This window comes from Mobula hypostoma, chromosome 2 (assembly GCF_963921235.1).
Source record: "Mobula hypostoma chromosome 2, sMobHyp1.1, whole genome shotgun sequence".
Taxonomy (NCBI): Eukaryota; Metazoa; Chordata; class Chondrichthyes; order Myliobatiformes; family Myliobatidae; genus Mobula; species Mobula hypostoma.
In genome coordinates, this window is record NC_086098.1 from 46,370,708 (window position 1) to 46,389,602 (window position 18,895).

The following is an 18,895-nucleotide window of genomic DNA, read 5'->3' on the forward strand; positions in this document are numbered from 1 at the left end:
TATCTTTTTAAACCTTCCCTACAGATATCACTGTGGGATGACATAAGATGTAATCCATCTGTAATCTTTAGCTCCTAAAGTGCTCCAGATTTATGCAATTCTAGAGAAAGTTCTGAATCAGTTGTGAGTTATTTCACTACCAAGAAGTACTTCACGTGAATGGGTACCAGCTAATCTCATCCATTGAGAGCTTCTGTGTTTTAGGAATCACTTCATACTGAGCATCCAGTATTGTTACATTTATCAGGCTGATCAGTCATTATTTTGAACCATCCATTACCTCAAAAACTGTTTTCTGCTTCTGATAGATTTACAAAGCTTATGCAAAGTAACCCATTAAACCATAACAAATAATCTAAATGGAAATATGAACCACAGCAGTAAAAGGATATACTTGCTTGACAGTTTTTGAAATGTAGATTGGATATCCCTTTGGAAATCAAGAAGAGCTTCACACTGGCATGGATCTTTAATAGTGATTCTTCCCTGAGCTTCTTCTGCAAAGTAAAGTCCTAAATTGTGAATATAGGCATCATTAAGAAGTCATTAACAATTTTTAAAAAACAAGAGAAAATCTGCAGATGCTGGGAATCCAAGCAACACAGACAAAATGCTGGAGGAAGTCAGCAGGCCAGGCAGCATCTATGGAAAAAAGTTTAGTCGACATTTCAAGTCAAGACCCTTCATCAGGACTGGAGAAAAAAAGATGAGGGGTCAGAATAAGAAGGTGGGAGGGAGGGAAGGAAGACGTACAAGGTAGTAAGTGATAGGTGAAATTGGGAGGGGTGAAGTAAAGAGCTGGGAAGTTGATTGGTGAAAGGGCTACAGGGTTGGAGAAGGGGGAGTCTGTTTGGAGAGGACAGAAGGCCATGGAAGAAAGAAAAGGAGGTGATAGGCAGGTAAGGACAACAGGTGAGAGAGGGAGAAGGGAATAGGGAATGGTGAAGTAGAAGGATGGGGGCATTACTGGAAGTTCAAGAAATCGATGTTCATGCCATCAAGTCGGAGGCTACCCAGATGGAATATAAGGTGTTGCTCCTCCAACCTGAGTGTGATCTCATTGCAGCAGTAGAGGAGGGCATGGACCAGCATGTCAGAATGGGAATGGGAGCGATTGGGAGACTGCTTTGCCGAGCACCCATGCTCAGTCCACCAGAAAAAGCAGGACCTCCCAGTGGCAACCCACTTCCCATTCCCATTCCGACATCTATTTCTTTCATCATTCAACTTTCCAGCTCTTTACTTCACTTCTCCCCCACTCCCAGTTTTACTTATCACCTTGTGGGTCTTCCTTCCCTTCTTCCCCCCCCCCCCAGCTTCTAACTCTGACACATTGTTTTTTCTCCAGTCCTGATGAAGGGTCTCAGCCCAAAGCATCAACTGTACTCTTCTCCATAAATGCTGCCTGGCCTACTGAGTTCCTCCAGCAATTTGTTTGTGTGTCACTAATATTTTAATTGCTTTCATAAAATGCAATTGCAAATGTTTCAGTGCTTTCAAAATAAAGATTAATAACAGAAAAAATTATGTTTATGTAAGTATTTTACTCACTTGAAACAACACAGCAGTGGAACAGGTATAGGAAAACTGATCAACAAAAATTCTGTTTCATATACTCTGTTTAAGTCAATCATCAAGAAATGGAAATAATATGGCACAGCTGTAATTCTGCCTAGAGCAGCCGGTTTCAAAAAGTGAGTGACAATGCAAGAAGGGGACTAGTGAAGGCGGCCACCAAGAGACTTATGACAACTCTGGAGGTGTTACAAGCTTCAGTGGCTGAGATGGGAGAGACTGTGCATACAACAGTTTTTGCCCGGGTGCTTCACCAGTGGCATCTTTGTGGGAGAATGCTAAAGAGAATGCCACTGTGGAAAAAAACTCACATGAAATCTCAGCTAGAGTTTGCCAGAAGGCATGTGGAAGACTCTGAAGTCAGCTGGAAAAAGATTCTATGGTCTGATGAAACCAAAATCGAGCTTCCTGGCCATCAGATTAAACGCTGTGTTTGGCGTAAGTCAAACACTGCACATCATCAAAAACATACCAGCCCAGCCATGAAGTACAGTGGTAACTGCATCATGCTGTTGCAATGCTTCACTGCAGCAGGCCTTGGAAGGCTTGTGAAGGTAGAGGGTAAAATGAATGCAGCAAAATACAGGGAAATCCTGGAGGAAAATCTGAGGCTGTCTGTAGGAGAACTGTGACTTGGGAGAAGATTTGTTTTCCAGCAAGACAATGACCCCCAAGCATAAAGCCAAAGCTACACAGGAATGGCTTAAAAGCAACAAAGTTAGTGTCCTGGAGTGGCCAAGTCAGAGTCCAGACCCCAATCCAATTGAGAATTTGTGGCTGGACTTGAAAAAGGCTGTTCACTCACGATCCCCATGCAATCTGACAGAGCTTGCCAGTTTTGTACAGAAGGCAGGGGAAAAATTGCACTGTCCAGATATGCAAAACTGATAGAGACCTATCCACACAGACTCAAGGCTGTAATTGCTCCCAAAGGTGCATCTACTGACTTGAAGGGGGTAAAGACTTAAGCAATCAATTATTTTGTGTTTTATATTTGTAATTAATTTTGATCACTTTGCAGAGATCTCTTTTCATTTTGACACGAGTCCATTTTTCTGTTGATCAATGTCAAAAAAGCCAAGTTAAATCCACTGCGATTCGATGTTGTAAAACAGTAAAACATGGAAATTTCCAAGGTGTGGGGATGAGTACTTTTTATAGGCACTGTACGTACAATGTTACAAAAACTGCCACTTCATCCACTTCAACTCTTTCAGGGTTCTTTTGAGGATTCTGACCTGGAGTTACATGCTGACTACGGTTCTTTGCGGGGATGGGACCCGCTCTCAGGGTTTCATAACCGGCTGTTGTTGCTTGGCATGCCAAGAGCTCGGCCTAAGTATTTGGCTTGGCTTTGGAAGCCTAGGATCTCGTGGCTCTGGAGACGGGCGGATCGAGGGTCGGTGTCATGACAGGAGACCCGTGTGTCGTCGGGGGAGTTGGAATACCTGCGGCTGTGTGCCCAGAGACTTGTGATCTTTGGGCACAGAGCTCAAAAAAAAGTGACGTAGCAGACTTTTAACAATGTAAACCAGCGAGTTGTTTGTCATGTCTCCCCGCTCGCTGTGAAAACTGGAGACACTTCTTTCTCCCTTATTAGGGAGAGAAAGAGCCTGTGGTATGTCAAATATCAGGTGAACTGCGAAGTCTTAGGAATAACTGCAAGTCTGTGTCTTTGCTATTGCCTTGCTCATGCTTGAGTGCTCGCTGGTGGGTGCCAATGCATTTTTTTGGCCAGTGGGAGGAGGGGAGAGATCGTTGCTTGCTGCCGCATATGCACGGGAGGGGGGAGCTGGGGGAGACTTTGGGGTTCTAACATTTGACTGTCATTCGTTCTTTGGGGAACTCCTCTGTTTTCGTGGATGGTTGGGAAGAAAACCATCATACATTATACATTTCAGGATGTATAATACTGATGTATTATTTGTCTGATGTTATATATACCTTTGAAACCTTTGAAATAGAGAAATTGAGACATCAGTTGAGAAAACATTGTTTTATTTGATCACCAATCTGAAAAACCGATAAATGTAGGACAAATAAACTGCCGTTCTCTTGTTGCACTGAACCAATTTATACTTTAAAATTTTTCTTCTAACTGTTGATAATTAAAAAGATGAATGTAAAGTATCTGACTCTCATCTGATAAGCAATTCTTTCATTAGCACTAAGTATTGTCCACACCGGTAGCATACATTTCTATTCCGAGTTTAAAGAAAATGAGCATCAAATACTGCAAGTGGTAAGAGACTTACTTGCACAGGTTTTCAGATCCTCATTTAGCAGAAAACCAGAATGGCACTTGCAGTAATAGCCTGTGGCAGTGGTGACACATATCTGTTCACAGTCGTGATTGCCATTCGCACATAGATCCACCCCTGTAATATTTAATTAGTTTTATTCTTAAAAATGTCTAAAATATTTGTAGTTACTTTAATGTGGACAATAATTACTGAGGCCCAGAATTTACAAGGAAATGTCAACAGTCATATGCCACGGTTATCAATGTTTACTTGCATAGCTGACAACAACCTCAACATGATCACACGGAAGTCTGCCGATGCTGGAAATCCGAAGTAACTCACACAAAACGCTGGAGGAACTCAGCAGGTCAGGCAGCATCTATGGAAATGAGTAAACAGTTGAGGTTTTGAGCCGAGACCCTTCTTCAGGGCTGAGAAGGAAGCAGGAAGATACCAGAATAAAAAGGTGGGGGGAGGGAGAGGTTAGCTGGAAGGTGATAGGTGAAGCCAGGAGGGTAGGAAAGGTAAAGGGCTGGAGAAGAAAGACTCGGGTAGGAGAGGCGAGTGGACCATAGAAGAAAAGGGGAGGGAAGAGGGGACCCGAGAAAAATAAGAGGCTGGTGAGAAGGCCAGTGTGGTGAATAGAGGAATGTGGGGGGGGGGGGCGGAATTTGTTTCCCAGAAGAAGAAATCTATCTTCATTACTTCAGGTTAGAGAGTACCCAGATGGAAAATAAGGTGTTGCTCTTCCACCCTGAGGGTGGTTTCATCTTGGCACCTGAGGAGGCCATGGATGGACAAGTTGGAGTGGGAATGGGAATGGAAATTAAGATGTCTGACCACTGAGAATTCCCACTGGTGGCGGACGGTGCAGAGGTGCTTGACGAAGTGGTCCCCCAATTTACAACAGGTCTCACCAATGTAGAGGAGGCACATTGGGAGCACCAGATACTACAGATGACCCCAGCAGATTCACAGGTGAAGTGTTGCCTCACCTAGAAGAACTGTTTGGGACCCTGAATGGAGGTGAGTGAGGTGGTGTATTTGCAGGTGTAGCACGAAGGCCACTTGCAGAGATAAGTGCCTGGAGGGAGATTAGTGGAGAGTGATGAATGGATAAGGGAATTGCAGAGGGAGCGATCCCTGCAGAAAGCCGGGGGTGGGGGGAATGTAAAGATATATTTAGTGATAGGATCCCTTTGGAAGTAGCAGAATTTGTGGAGGATAATGATTTGGATGTGGAGGCTGATGGGGAAGCAGGTAAGGACAAGAGGGACATCACTCTAAAGGTGGTGGGAAGATGGGGTGAGCGCAGAAGAGCAGGAAATGGAGGAGACTTGGGTGAGGGCCACATCAATAGTAGAGGGAAGGAAATGCCCATTCTTTAAAGAAGGAGGACATCTTGGATGTTCTGGAATGGAAATCTGCGTCCTGGGAACAGATGCAGCAAAGGCCAAGAAACTGAGAATAGGGAATGGTATTTTTACAGGAGCTAGAATGTGAAGAGATATAGTCGAGATAATCGTGGGTATCAGTAAGTTTATAAAAGACATCGATTGACATTTTGAATTGAGAACGGGGATGGAAGTGTCAGAGATGGACCTAGTGAATTTAAGGGCAGAGTGGAAGTTAGAGGCAAAGTTGATAAAATTGACAAGCTCAGCACAGCTCCATGAAGCACCACCAATGGAGTTGTCAATGCAGTGGAGGAAGAGATGGAGAGTATAACCAGGGAAGCTTTTGAATGTGGACTATTCTACATGAACAGTGAAGAGGCAGGCAAAGCTGGGGCCCATGCGAGTGCCCATAGCTACCCCTTGAGTTTGGAGAACGTGGGAGGAGCCAAAGGGAAAATTGTTCAGGGTGAGGACCAGTTCTGCCAGACCAAGAGGGTGGTGGTGGAGAGGGATTAGTTGGTTCTTTTGCCAAGAAAGAAGCGGAGAGTTTTGAGGCCTTCTTGGTGGAGGGTGTAAGTGTATAGGGACTAAACATTCCTGCTGAATATGAAGATGAGACAGTCAGAGCCAGGGAATTTAAAGTTATTTAGGAGATTGAGGGCATGAGAAGTGTTGCAGATGTAGGTGAGAAGGGTCTGAACCAAACGGGATAGAATGGAGTCAAAGTATGAGGACTTGAGTTCATGCAGGAGCAGGCAGAGACAATATGCCTACCCAGACAGTCCAGTTTGTGGATCTTGGGTGGGAGGGAAAAGTGAGCAGTGTGGGGTAAGGGAACTATGAGCTTGGTGGCAGTGGTTGGGAGATCTCCAGATTGGATGTGGTCAGTGATGTGTTGGAGACAATTTACGGATGGTGTGGAGTTGGGTCCTCCTCGGGGGTAGGTAAGGGGAGCTGTCTGAGAGCTGCCACCTGGCCTCAGCAAGGTAGAGGTCAGTGTGTCACACTACAATAGCACCCCCTTTGTCTGTGGGTTTGATGGTAAGGTTGGGACTAGTGCGACGAGAGTGGAGGGCAGTGCCTTCTGAGGGGTAAGTTTCGATGAGGAGAGAGGAGTGCTAAAGTTGAGATGGTTGATGTCACATCAGCAATTCGAGATGAAAAGATCCAGAACAGGCAGAGAACCAGGTTGGGGTGTCAAAGAAGAGGAGGAAGGTAGAAGATAGGAGAAGAGTTCGAGGTCATAGCAGGTGTGGAACTTGCTGTGGTGCGGGTGAATGGGGAAAAAGGTGAGACCTTTACTGAGGACAGAATGTTCCGCCTCAGAGAGGGGAAGGAGAGGGGATCAACCTTCACATTTCTGTGTGAACATGGAAATTCCAAGTTGGTGTCAGTTGTTTGCAAAATTATTCCTGACTTTGGATTCCAGATTTTAAATTCCAGGTGCTGAAAGAAGTACTGGTAGATTTAGATCTTCTACCATAATTAAACTGTGCACAATGTTTTAAAGTTTTCTGGGAGTGGTGGGAGGAAATGAGTTACTCTTTCAAACCTGTTCATTATTTGAAAATTTTCTAATGGCTTTTGTTTTGTCAAAAACATACAGAAACATTTCACTTTTCTATCAACAAGCTAAGCATAGGAATGTAACTTAGCACCTGTCAAAAGGTTTCTTTAACAGTACTTTTAGGGAAGAGGTTGTTCTGACTGCCATCATTCCTTTCCCTTTGAAAGCAGTGTTGGGAGATGGAGCAGAGCCACTTCTGCACCATCTGCCACAAGCGGGACTTTCCGATGGCCAGACATTACTATTTACATAGCTGAAGCCTTCTTGTTGTTTGGAGTCTTTCTACTGAGGCTTCTCCAAATTCACTTGGCGAGTTCATATTTTTCTCATAAGTCAGCAATGACGAATTTTGGGTCAACATGGTAAAATTCCCCATATAAAATTTATAAAAATAATCTAAAGCAACACACAAAATGATGGAGGAACTCAGCAGCAAATATGGAAATGAACAAGCAGTCAACATTTTGGGCCAAGATCCTTCTTCAGGACTGGAAAGGAAGGGGTAAGATGACACAATAAAAAAGTGGTGGGGAGGGGAAGGAAGATGCTATAATGAGTAAAGCCGGGTGGGCAGGAAGGTAAAATGCTGGAGAGGAAGGAATCTGATAGGAGAGGAGAGTGGACCATAGGAGGAAGTTAAGGAGGATGGGGAGCCAGGGGGAGATTATAGGCAGGTGTGAAGAGTTAAGAGGCCAAAGTGGTAAGTTGAAGAAGGGAGAGGGAGGGAATTTCATTTTGCCAGAAGGAGAAATGGATATTCATGCCATCAGGTTGGAGGCTGCCCAGATGGAATATAAGGTGCTGCTCCTCCACATTGAGGGTGGCCTCATTGTGGCACAAGGGGAGGCCACTGATGACATGTTGGAATGGGAATGGGAATTGGAATTAAGATGTTTGACGACTGGGAAGTTCTGCTGTTGGAGGATGGAGCAGAGGTGTTCGACGAAGTCATTACTCAATTTACGATAGGCCTCACCAATGTGGAGGAGGCCGTATCGGAAGTACTGGATGACCCCAGTAGATTCTCAAGCGAATTGTTGGCTCCCCTGGAAGGACCCTGAATGGAGGTGAGGGAGGAGGTGAATGGGCAGGTGTAGCACTTAGGCCACTTACAGAGGTAAGGGAGATTAGTGGGGAGGGATGAATAGACAAGGGAATCACGGAAGGAGCAATCCCTGTGGAAAATGAAGTGGGGGGTAGGGGCAGTAAAGACATGTTTGGTGGTAGGATCCCTTTAGAGATGGCGGAGTTGTAGAGAATGATGTTTTGGATATGGTGACTCATGGTGTGGTAGGTAAGGACAAAAGGAAATAAACTATGGTGGTAATGCAGGTAAAGTTATAAAGAGCGGGTTTGATAGATTTTGAAGTGGATTTGGAAGTGGAATTTAATGTTAAATTATAATATACCAGAGGTAGCTAGAAGACATTTGCATAAATTGTGCAATTTTGATAACATTGTATATCATGAGGACAATGTCAATTTTAAAGTTCAACATTGCAAACTACAGTCACTATGACTTCACAGAGCAACTAATTCATCATGCCAAAGCATTCAGCCCTGCTAATAAATTACTTACTTGAACAAGTTTTCTGGTCTTCATTTAATATAAAGCCTGGATGACATTTGCAGTAGAAGCCTGTTTCAGTTGTCACACAGATTTGCTCACAGTCATGGTTTCCAGTAGCACACATATCCTCACCTGAAACAAATCATTGAGTGTAACATATCCATAAAATTGTTGAAGTGACCTAAAATTCATTGATGCATTACAATGGAGGGTATGCCTATATACAGTTAACTTCCTTCATTAAAATATTATGTTAAACACCATTTATGTGGATAATGTAAGGCAATCTTAAATTAATGCTCTTAAGGGAATATATTTCTTATGTACAATAAGAATTATTTACCAGGCCATGTCAGAAGCCACGAAGAATTCTGTACATTAATCCATTCCCTGAACATGTAGATATAAATTTCAGGACTGATATGTCAAGATAGAAAATATGAACTTGCTGACTTTATTGGAATTAAGTTTAGTTCCCAAATAAGGAATCCTGAGGCGCTTGGTTCAGCAACCATACTCCCACTGACTGGCAGAGGAGACTTAAGGGACCCTATGTGCCTACTATAACTCTCAGCAACCAGAAAACTTCAGCCCATTCTATTCTAACAGCCTTCATAAGATAAGCCTTTCTCTGCAGATCTAATCCGGTGAACACATTCCAAGTTTCTAAAATGAATGTAATCTTTCCTAAGGGAATTTTAGAAAACTATGCCAGTGTCATCTCTATAAATAATATCAGAGTTTTTTCTCCTTATTGGGTAATTAAGTTAACTTATGTGTAGCACCAGACCTAATAGACAGTTGAACATAGGTGTAAAAGTAGAAATTTTGCTCAGAATTATAGAAGAAGCTTAAAGAAATTAATTTATATTTTGTATTATGACATCAAAGACAGTTTTCTGGCTTCTAAACTTTCTACAAAGATCTTATGGAAAAACTCAAGCCCATAATGACAGGGCAATCAGTCCCAGTAATAAATTACTTACGTGAGCAGGTTTTTTGGTCCTCATTCAGCACAAAACCTGGATGGCATTGGCAATCATAGCCTGTTGCAGTTGTCACACAGATTTGCTCACAGTCATAGTTTCCAGAAGCACACATATCTTCTCCTGAAACAATTGAGTAAAACATAACCATAAAACTGTTGAAGAAAAACCATCGAGTCTACTCTGACATTCCATTTATTGTCCCTCTCGTACTCATTCTCCCTGTAGCCAATGACGTCCTGATTAATCAAGAGCCGATCAACCTCCAACTTAAGTATGCCCAATGAGTTTGACACATAGCTGTCTTTGACTACTCTCTGAAGAAATTTTTCCTCATCTCTGTCCTAAATGGATGTCCCTCAATTCTGGCCCCAGTATAGGAAACATCCTCCCCATATCCACTTTATCCAGATCTTTCAATATTCATTACATTGCAATGAGATCCACCCCCCCCCCCCATTCTTATGATCTCCAGCAAGCACAGACCCAGAGCTATCAAACACTCCTCATATGTTAACTCTTTCATTTCTGGGATTATTCTTGTGAACCTCCACTGAACACTCTCCAATACCAGCACATCTTTTCTTAATTAGGGACCCAAAACTGTTCACAATACTCCATGTGCAGTCCGACCATTGCCTTATAAAACCTCAGCATTACATCCATGCTTTTGTATTCCAGTCCTTTCAAAATGAGTGCTAACATTGCTATGCCTTCCTTACCACCAACACAACCTACAAGTTAGCCTTTAGGAAATCCTGCACAGGCTCTCAGAAGTCCCTCTGCACACAGATTTTTGAATTTTCTATGAGATCTGAAAGATCCAGAAATCTGAATCCCTGCCCCCTGCACCAATTCCTCAACTACACATTCATCTCCCAAATCATGTTATTCTTACCATCACTGGCATTTGACACAGGTAGCAGTCCAAAGGTTACTACCATGGAGTCCTGCTTTTCAGCTTTCTACCTAGTTCCCCAAATTCTCTCTTCAGGACCTCCTCCCTTTTCCTACCTATGTTGTTGGTATTAATACATACCATGACTTCCAGCTGTTCACCCTCCAGCTTTTGAATGCCATGGACCCAATCCAGGACATCCCTGACCCTGGTACCTGGGAGGTAACATACCATCCAGGTGTCTCTTTCACGTCCACAGAATCTGCTTTCCGCCTCTCTAATTATGAATGCCTTTCACTAATGCACTCCTCTTCTTCCCACTTCCTTTCTGAGCCACAGAGCCGGGCTTAGTGCCAGAGACCTGGTTGCAGCCACTTCCCCTGGTAGGTTGTTCCCCCCCCCCCCCGCCAACTGTATGGAAAATGGTATATTTATTATTGAAGGGAATGGCCACAGGGGTACTCTGCTCTGGCTGTTTATTCCCTTTCCTGACAGTCATCCAGGGGCATTCCTCCTTCAACTTAGGAATAACTACTTCCCTGTAGCTCCTATATATCACCTCCTCATTCTCTCATATGAGCCGAAGGTCACCATGTTGCAGATACAATTCTTTAACATGGTGTCTAAGGAGATGCAACTTGATGTGCTTTGTGTAGATGTAGTTATCAGGGAGAGTGGAAATCTCCCAAATTTCCCACATCTCATACAAGGAATATACCACTACATTCAGATCCATTCTCAGTGCACTAGCGATGTACTAACAGAAAAAAAAAAACTTATTAGAAACTTTCTTACTTAGAACCTCCACCTATGCTTGCCCAAGCCTGTTGAGCCAAAGCCGGACCACTCTGACAACACTTGCCCACTCCAGCAATGGCCACTCCACTTACACATCATTTATTTTTATTGGCCAAGCACTAATTTCACCCCACAAAAAGAAAACTGAAGGCTCCCAAGCTCTTTTTAAACTGTGCTGCACCACCAATGAATGGCCTCTTGTGCTAATTGCAGCCCAGAAAGAAAGCTGAAAGTCCCCAAGCTCTTTTTAAACTTTGCACTGCGTCACCAATGAACAGACTCTCATGCTGAATTCAGCTCGCAGAAAATCTGCAGTTAATTTCATGTTATATTGAAAATATTTTACTGTATGTGGGCAATGTAAGAATCTTATTAATTAGTCCCCACAAGAGGTTAACAATGTTCCTTCTTAGAGGTCACATATATAATACAATGTTTATTGGCTCATGTCAGACACCATAAGAATCCATTCTCTGAACCTGTGGATATCAACTTCAGAACTGATTCTCAGAGATAGAAAACATGAATTTGATGATTTTTGGTGTATTTGGTGCAGTCTCTAAGCAGAGAAAGCACAAGAAATTTGGATGGAGAAAACATTAAAATATAAAAGATTCAGAAAATAGATGACAGTGTAAATACATATTTAATTTCAAAAACTCATGTAACTACTTTATTGCAATAAGATAGAAATGAAGGAAAATAGATTCAATCCTCATCATTCACCTATTTGTTTTCATCCAACCTATGCTCATTTTTATTCTAATATCTGCAGAACTGAAAACATCAAAGATGTCATTTTTACTACCTGAATGAAAGATTGGGATAAGCCCATAGGAAACTGTAGGAAGGGTAGGACAGACAGTGCCTGAAGTCATGCTCTGCCAGAAATTCTACTTTCCATTCTTATCTCCAAGACTCTTTATTTTCTTGTACCCAAGATCTGTCAGTGGGCCTAAATCATCAATGACAACTTCCAGTGAAGAAGAATCAAAATTCACACTCATCCTAATGAAGAAGAGCCTTTCACGATCTGTAATTTTGGACTCTTGAACCATTGAAAACAACTTCTGATGAACACTCCTCAATCCTTCTTCACCTTTTCCCCCATTTTGTTATACTTGTCATTGAGATCACACCTCATTCATCCAGACTCGAGAAAATTTCAGCCCATTCTACTCAAAATGTTTTCATGGGACCATCTTCCCACCAGAGGGTTCAATTCAGTGAGATTACACATTACTCCAGGTGTGGTTTCAAAAATAACATTGTACTTTTCTGGAGCCATTTTCCTTGAGGTCTTTTGGATTGGGACTACAGAGTGTCGTGGGAGCTGAACTCTGAAGGAAGGCAGATTTTTTTAAAACTTCTTCGAGTGCAAGGAGGACGAGACTGCGCAGGCGCGTGACGTCAACAGGACAGCACTGAGAGTTTAAAAAGGAAGGTTGCTACCAACGGCTGTCTTTTGGATTGGGACTACAGAGCGTCGTGGGAGCTGAATTCTGAAGGAAGGCAGATTTTTTAAAAACTTCTTCGAGTGCAAGGAGGACGAGACTGCACAGGCGCGTGATGTCAATAGGACAGCGTGGAGAGTTTAAAAAGGAGACCACCCTTTACAGCGGGCAGCTGTCGGAGCGGCCAGCGGAGTGAGCAGTAGCAGAGTGTAGGGCTTTGGCTTCAATGAGCTTCGGTGGTAAACGGGAAGAGGCGAGAGCGAAGCACCAACTCTTTTTTTCTCCCCCACCCCCTTTCGTGAATCGGTCCGGACAGACAGGAACAACAGGGCTCTCACAGCTAACGGTACGAGGTAATGGTTTAAAAAGTTCATCTGTTTGGCGAGGTAAGTGGGTGAGTAGACTTATTTTTCCTGTTTCATTCCTGTAGAATTAGATAGCATGCCTGCAGGGTTAGTGCTTTGTTCAGGGTGTCAGATGTGGGAATCCTGGGAGACTTCCAGCCTCCCTGATGGCCACATCTGCGCCAGGTGCACTGAGATGCAGCTCTTCAGAGACGTGTTAGGGATCTGGAGCTGCAGCTTGATGACCTACTGCTTATCAGGGAAAGTGAAGAGTTGATAGACAGGAGCTACAGGGAGGTAGTCATCCCTAGGCTACAGGGGTCGGAAAACTGGGTCACTGTCAAGAGAGGGAAGGGAAATGCCTGGATAGTGGAGAGCACACCTGTGGCTGTCCCCTTCAGCAACAAATATCTTGTTCTGGATGCTGTTGAGGGGGATGACCTGACAGGGGACGCCCACGGTGACCGGGTCTCTGGCACTGAGCCTGGCGCTGTTGTGCAGGAGAGAAGGAGGGAGAAGAGAAATGTGGTAGTCGTGGGGGATTCCATAGTCAGGGGAACGGACAGGAGATTCTGTGAGCCTGACAGAGATACCCGCATGGTGTGTTGCCTCCCAGGTGCCAGGGTACGGGATGTCTCAGATCGGGTCCTGAATATTCTGAAGGGGGAGGGTGAGCAGCCGGTTGTCTTGGTACATGTTGGTACCAATGACATAGATAGGACAAAGGAGGAGGTCCTGAAGAGACAGTTCCAGGAGTTAGGAAGGAAGCTGAGAAGCAGGACCTCCAGGGTAGTAATCTCGGGATTGCTACCTGTGCCATGTGCTAGCGAGGGCAAGAAAAGTAGGATCAGGCAGATGAATGCATAGCTGAGAGACTGGTGTAGGGGGCAGGGCTTCAGATTCTTGGATAAATGGGATCTCTTCTGGGGGAAGTATGACCTGTTCAAAAAGGACAGGTTACACCTGAACCCGAAGGGGACCAATATCCTGGCGGGAAAGTTTAATAGAGCTGTTAGGGAGGGTTTAAACTAATTTGGCAGGGGGATGGGAACGGGAATGATAGAGCAGAGGAAGGGGAAAACAGAAATAAATCTAAGAAAGTGAGCAGTAAAGATGTCAGGAAAGACAGGCAGGTGATGGGGCAAATTTGTAGCCATTGGGATGAGTTGCAGTGAAATCAAAGCGAGAAGTACCAAATACTGGTCTTAAGGTGTTATACTTAAATGCACGCAGCATAAGGAATAAGGTGGATGATCTTGTCGTACAGCTACAGATTGGCAGGTATGATATTGTGGCCATCACTGAGACCTGGCTAAAGGATGCACGTCTCTGGGAGCTGAACGTCCAAGGATACACGGTGTATCGGAAGGATAGGAAGGTAGGCAGAGGGGGAGGCGTGGCTTTATTAGTAAGAAATGATATTAAATCATTAGAAAGAGGTGATATAGGATCGGAAGATGCAGAATCTTTATGGGTTGAGCTAAGAAATCGCAGGGGTAAAAGGACCCTGATGGCAGTTATTTATAGGCCTCCAAACAGCTGCAGTAATGTCGACTACAAATTACAACAGGAAATAGAAAAGGCTTGTCAGAAGGGCAGTGTTATGATAATTGTGGGGGATTTTAACATGCGAGTGGATTGGGAAAAGCAGGTCGGCACTGGATCTCAAGAGAGAGAATTTGTAGAATGTCTGCGAGATGGCTTTTTAGAACAGCTTGTTGAGCCCACTAGGGGATCGGCTGTACTGGCTTGGGTATTGTGTAATGAACTGGAGGTGATTAGAGAAACTGAAGTGAAGGAACCTTTAGGAGGCAGTGATCATAACATGATTGAGTTCACTGTGAAATTTGAAAAAGAGAAGCCGAAATCTGATGTGTCGGTATTTCAGTGGAGTAAAGGAAATTACAGTGGCATGAGAGAGGAACTGGCCAAAGTTGACTGGAAAGGGACACTGGCGGGAAAGACAGCAGAACAACAGTGGCTGGAGTTTATGCGAGAAGTGAGGAAGGTGCAAGACAGGTATATTCCAAAAAAGAAGAAATTCTCGAATAGAAAAAGGATGCAACCGTGGTTGACAAGAGAAGTCAAAGCCAAAGTTAAAGCAAAGGAGAGGGCGTACAAGGAAGCAAAAATTAGTGGGAAGACAGAGGATTGGGAAGTTTTTAAAACCTTACAAAAGGAAACTAAGAAGGTCATTAAGAGGGAAAAGATTAACTATGAAAGGAAGCTTCCAAATAATATCAAAGAGGAGACTACAAGCTTTTTCAAGTATATAAAGGGTAAAAGACAGGTGAGAGTAGATATAGGACCGATCGAAAATGATGCTGGAGAAATTGTAATGGGAGATAAGGAGATGGCAGAGGAACTGAATGAGTATTTTGCATCAGTCTTCACTGAGGAAGACATCAGCAGTATACTGGACACTCAAAGGTGACAGGGAAGAGAAGTGTGCGCAGTCACAATTACAACAGAGAAAGTACTCAGGAAGCTGAATAGTCTAAAGGTAGATAAATCTCCCAGACCAGATGGAATGCACCCACGTGTTCTTAAGGAAGTAGCTGTGGAGATTGCGGAGGCATTAGCGATGATCTTTCAAAAGTCGATAGATTCTGGCATGGTTCTGGAGGACTGGAAGATTGCAAATGTCACTCTGCTATTTAAGAAGGGGGCAAGGAAGCAAAAAGGAAATTATAGACGTGTTAGCTTGACATCGGTGGTTGGAAAGTTGTTGGAGTCGATTATCAACAATGAGGCATATGGAGGCATATGACAAGATAGGCAGAACTCAGCATGAATTCCTTAAAGGGAAATCCTGCCTGACAAACCTATTACAATTTTTTGAGGAAATTACCAGTAGGCTAGACAAGGGGGATGCAGTGGATGTTGTATATTTGGATTTTCAGAAGGCCTTTGACAAGGTGCTACACATGAGGCTACTTAACAAGATAAGAGCCCATGGAATTACGGGAAAGTTACATACGTGGATAGAGCGTTGGCTGATTGGCAGGAAACAGAGAGTGGGAATAAAGGGATCCTATTCTGGTTGGCTGCTGGTTACCAGTGGTGTTCCACAGGGGTCCGTGTTGGGGCCACTTCTTTTTACATTGTACAACAACGATTTGGATTATGGAATAGATGGCTTTGTGGCTAAGTTTGCTGACGATACCAAGATAGGTAGAGGGGCCGGTAGTGCTGAGGAAACAGAGAGTCTGCAGAGAGACTTGGATAGATTGGAAGAATGGGCAAAGAAGTGGCAAATGAAATACAATGTTGGTTATGCACTTTGGCAGAAGAAATATACGGGCAGACTATTATTTAAATGGGGAAAGAATTCAAAGTTCTGAGATGCAACAGGACTTGGGAGTCCTCGTACAGGATACCCTTAAGGTTAACCTCCAGGCTGAGTCGGTAGTGAAGAAGGAGAATGCAATGTTGGCATTCATTTCTAGAGGAATAGAGTATAGGAGCAGGGATGTGATGTTGAGAATCTATAAGGCGCTAGTGAGACCTCACTTGCAGTACTGTGGGCAGTTTCGGGCTTCTTATTTAAGAAAGGATGTGCTGACGTTGGAGAGGGTACAGAGAAGATTCACTAGAATAATTCCAGGAATGAGAGGGTTAACATATGAGGAACGTTTGTCCGCTCTTGGACTGTATTCCTTGGAGTTTAGAAGAATGAGGGGAGACCTCATAGAAACATTTCGAATGTTGAAAGGCATGGACAGAGTGGATGTGGCAAAGTTGTTTCCCATGATGGGGGAGTCTAGTACGAGAGGGCATGACTTAAGGATTGAAGGGCGCCCATTCAGAACAGAAATGCGAAGAAATTTTTTTAGTCAGAGGTTGGTGAATCTATGGAATTTGTTGCCATGGGCAGCAGTGGAGGCCAAGTCATTGGGTGTATTTAAGGCAGAGATTGATAGGAATCTGAGTATCAAATGTTATGGTGAGAAGGTGGGGGAGTGGTACTAAATGGGAGAATAGATCAGCTCATGATAAAATGGCGGAGCAGACTCGGTGGGCCGAATGGCCGACTTCTGCTTCTTTGTCTTATGGTCTTATGGTTAATATGGTGCTAAACCTAACAGATATTCAAACAATTACTGCAATTTATACTCACAATGCAAAAGCAGAAATCTCGTCAAAGGCATAGAAGAGCCTTATAACATTTGATTTATTTTGGGTATCATGAGAACAAAGAGAGTTTTCAGGCTCCTAAACATTCTACAAAGATCTTACGGGAAAAGCCAATACGTAATTACGGGGTAATCAGCCCCAATAAATTCCTTACTTGAGCAGGTTTTTTGGTCCTCATTCAATACAAAACCTGGACGACATTTACAGTCATAGCCTGTCGCAGTTGTCACACAGATTTGATCACAGTCATGGTTTCCAGCAGCACACATATCTTCTCCTGAAACAAATGAGTGGAACATAAACCACTTTCTGTTGAAGAAACACCAATCTGAAAACCACTGCTGCGTTTTAGTGGAGTCAATATTAATCATCAGTTGATTTTACTCATTTCAACATGTTATATTGAAAATACTTTATGTGGGCAATGTGTGAAATCTATCAATTTGTCCCCACAAGTTGTTCACAGTCGTCTTTCCTAGAGGTCACAGATATAACACAATATTTATTGGGTCATGCCAGATGCTATATTCTGTATATAGTTCCATTCTCGGAACTTGTACATATCAATTTCAGAACTGATACTCTGAAACAGGAAACATGAATTTGACAACTTTCTTGTATTTGGTGCCGTCCCTAAGCAGAGAGGCCACTGGAAATGTGAATAGAGACAATATTAGCATCTTAAAAAATTTAGAAAATGATGTCAAAACTGTAAGTGTAAATTCAATTCTGGAACCTCAAGTAACTTTTTTTTTACATTAAGATAGAAATGAGGAAACTGTAGTAGGAGTAGGATATACAGTGCCTTACATCTCCTCTGCCATTAAATAAGAACGTGGGTATTCTACGGAAATTCCACTTTCCTTTCCTCTCTCCATAACCCTTTAATTTCTTGTACCTGAAATCTCTCAGTGGGCCTAAATCATCAATGACAACTGAGCATTACCAGTCTTCCAGTGAGGAGGAATCAGGATTCACAATCATCTTAGTGAAGAAGACCTTTTTCATTCCAGTCCTAAATGTACCTCCACCTATCATGTGAGCACGATCTATAATTCTGGACTCTTGAACCATTGAAAACAACTTCTGATCAATATTTCTCAATCCTGCCCATACCCTTTTCCCTAGGTTGTTATAGTTATCATTGAGGTCACATTTCATTTGTCCAAACTTTAGAAAATTTCAGCCCATTCTACTCAAACTGTTTTCGTGGTTCCCGCCACAGGGTTCAATTCAGTGACTCTCATTGTCATTTTTGTAAGCAAAGTATATCCCTTCCTTGGGTAAGATGACCTAAGTTTCACACATTCCTCGATAATTAACAGTATTTTTCTTTCATGGATAAACCAGTCAACTTATACGTTTGTACATAGTGCCAGATCTAAGAGTTATTCAAATAATGAACAGTATGTACATTCACAATGTGAAAACAGAAACCTTGTCAAGAGCTGTAGAAGAGCCTTATAGAATTTGATTTTTATTTTATGTATCATGAGAGCAAAGAAAGTTCTCAAGCTCCTAAACCGTCTACGAAGATCTTATGGAAAAAGCCAAGTCCACAATGACAATGTAATCAGCCCCAGTAATAAATTGCTTACTTGAGCAGGTTTTTTGGTCCTCATTTAATACAAAACCTGGACGACATTTACAGGCATAGCCTGTTGCAGCTGTCACACATATTTGATCACAGTCATGGTTTCCAACAGCACACATATCTTCTCCTGAAACAATTGAGTGGAACATAAACATCAAACTGTTGATGAGAAAAACAATATAAAAACCATTGCTGCTTTTCAGTGCAGGCAATATTAATCTGAAGTTAATTCTATTTACACTAACATATTGCATCAAAAATATTTTGTGTGGACAATATGAGAAACTCTTTAACTAGTCCTCACAAGAAAATAGTAACACTCCTTCTTAGAG

At 42.9% G+C, this 18,895-nt stretch overlaps 1 protein-coding gene across 1 annotated transcript in view; it reads right to left on the reverse strand.

Annotated features, from left to right (window-relative positions):
* Positions 1-336: 336 nt before the first annotated feature.
* LOC134357193 (matrilin-3-like) overlaps positions 337-18,895 on the reverse strand; it is a 50,770-nt gene continuing 32,211 nt past the window's right edge. The window contains exons 7-12 of the mRNA XM_063068466.1: positions 18,568-18,690; positions 17,124-17,246; positions 9,339-9,461; positions 8,362-8,484; positions 3,831-3,953; positions 337-497 (exon numbers count right to left, since the gene is read on the reverse strand). Of these exons, the coding sequence (XP_062924536.1) occupies positions 337-497; positions 3,831-3,953; positions 8,362-8,484; positions 9,339-9,461; positions 17,124-17,246; positions 18,568-18,690 (776 nt within the window). The remainder of the gene's footprint in view (positions 498-3,830; positions 3,954-8,361; positions 8,485-9,338; positions 9,462-17,123; positions 17,247-18,567; positions 18,691-18,895) is intronic.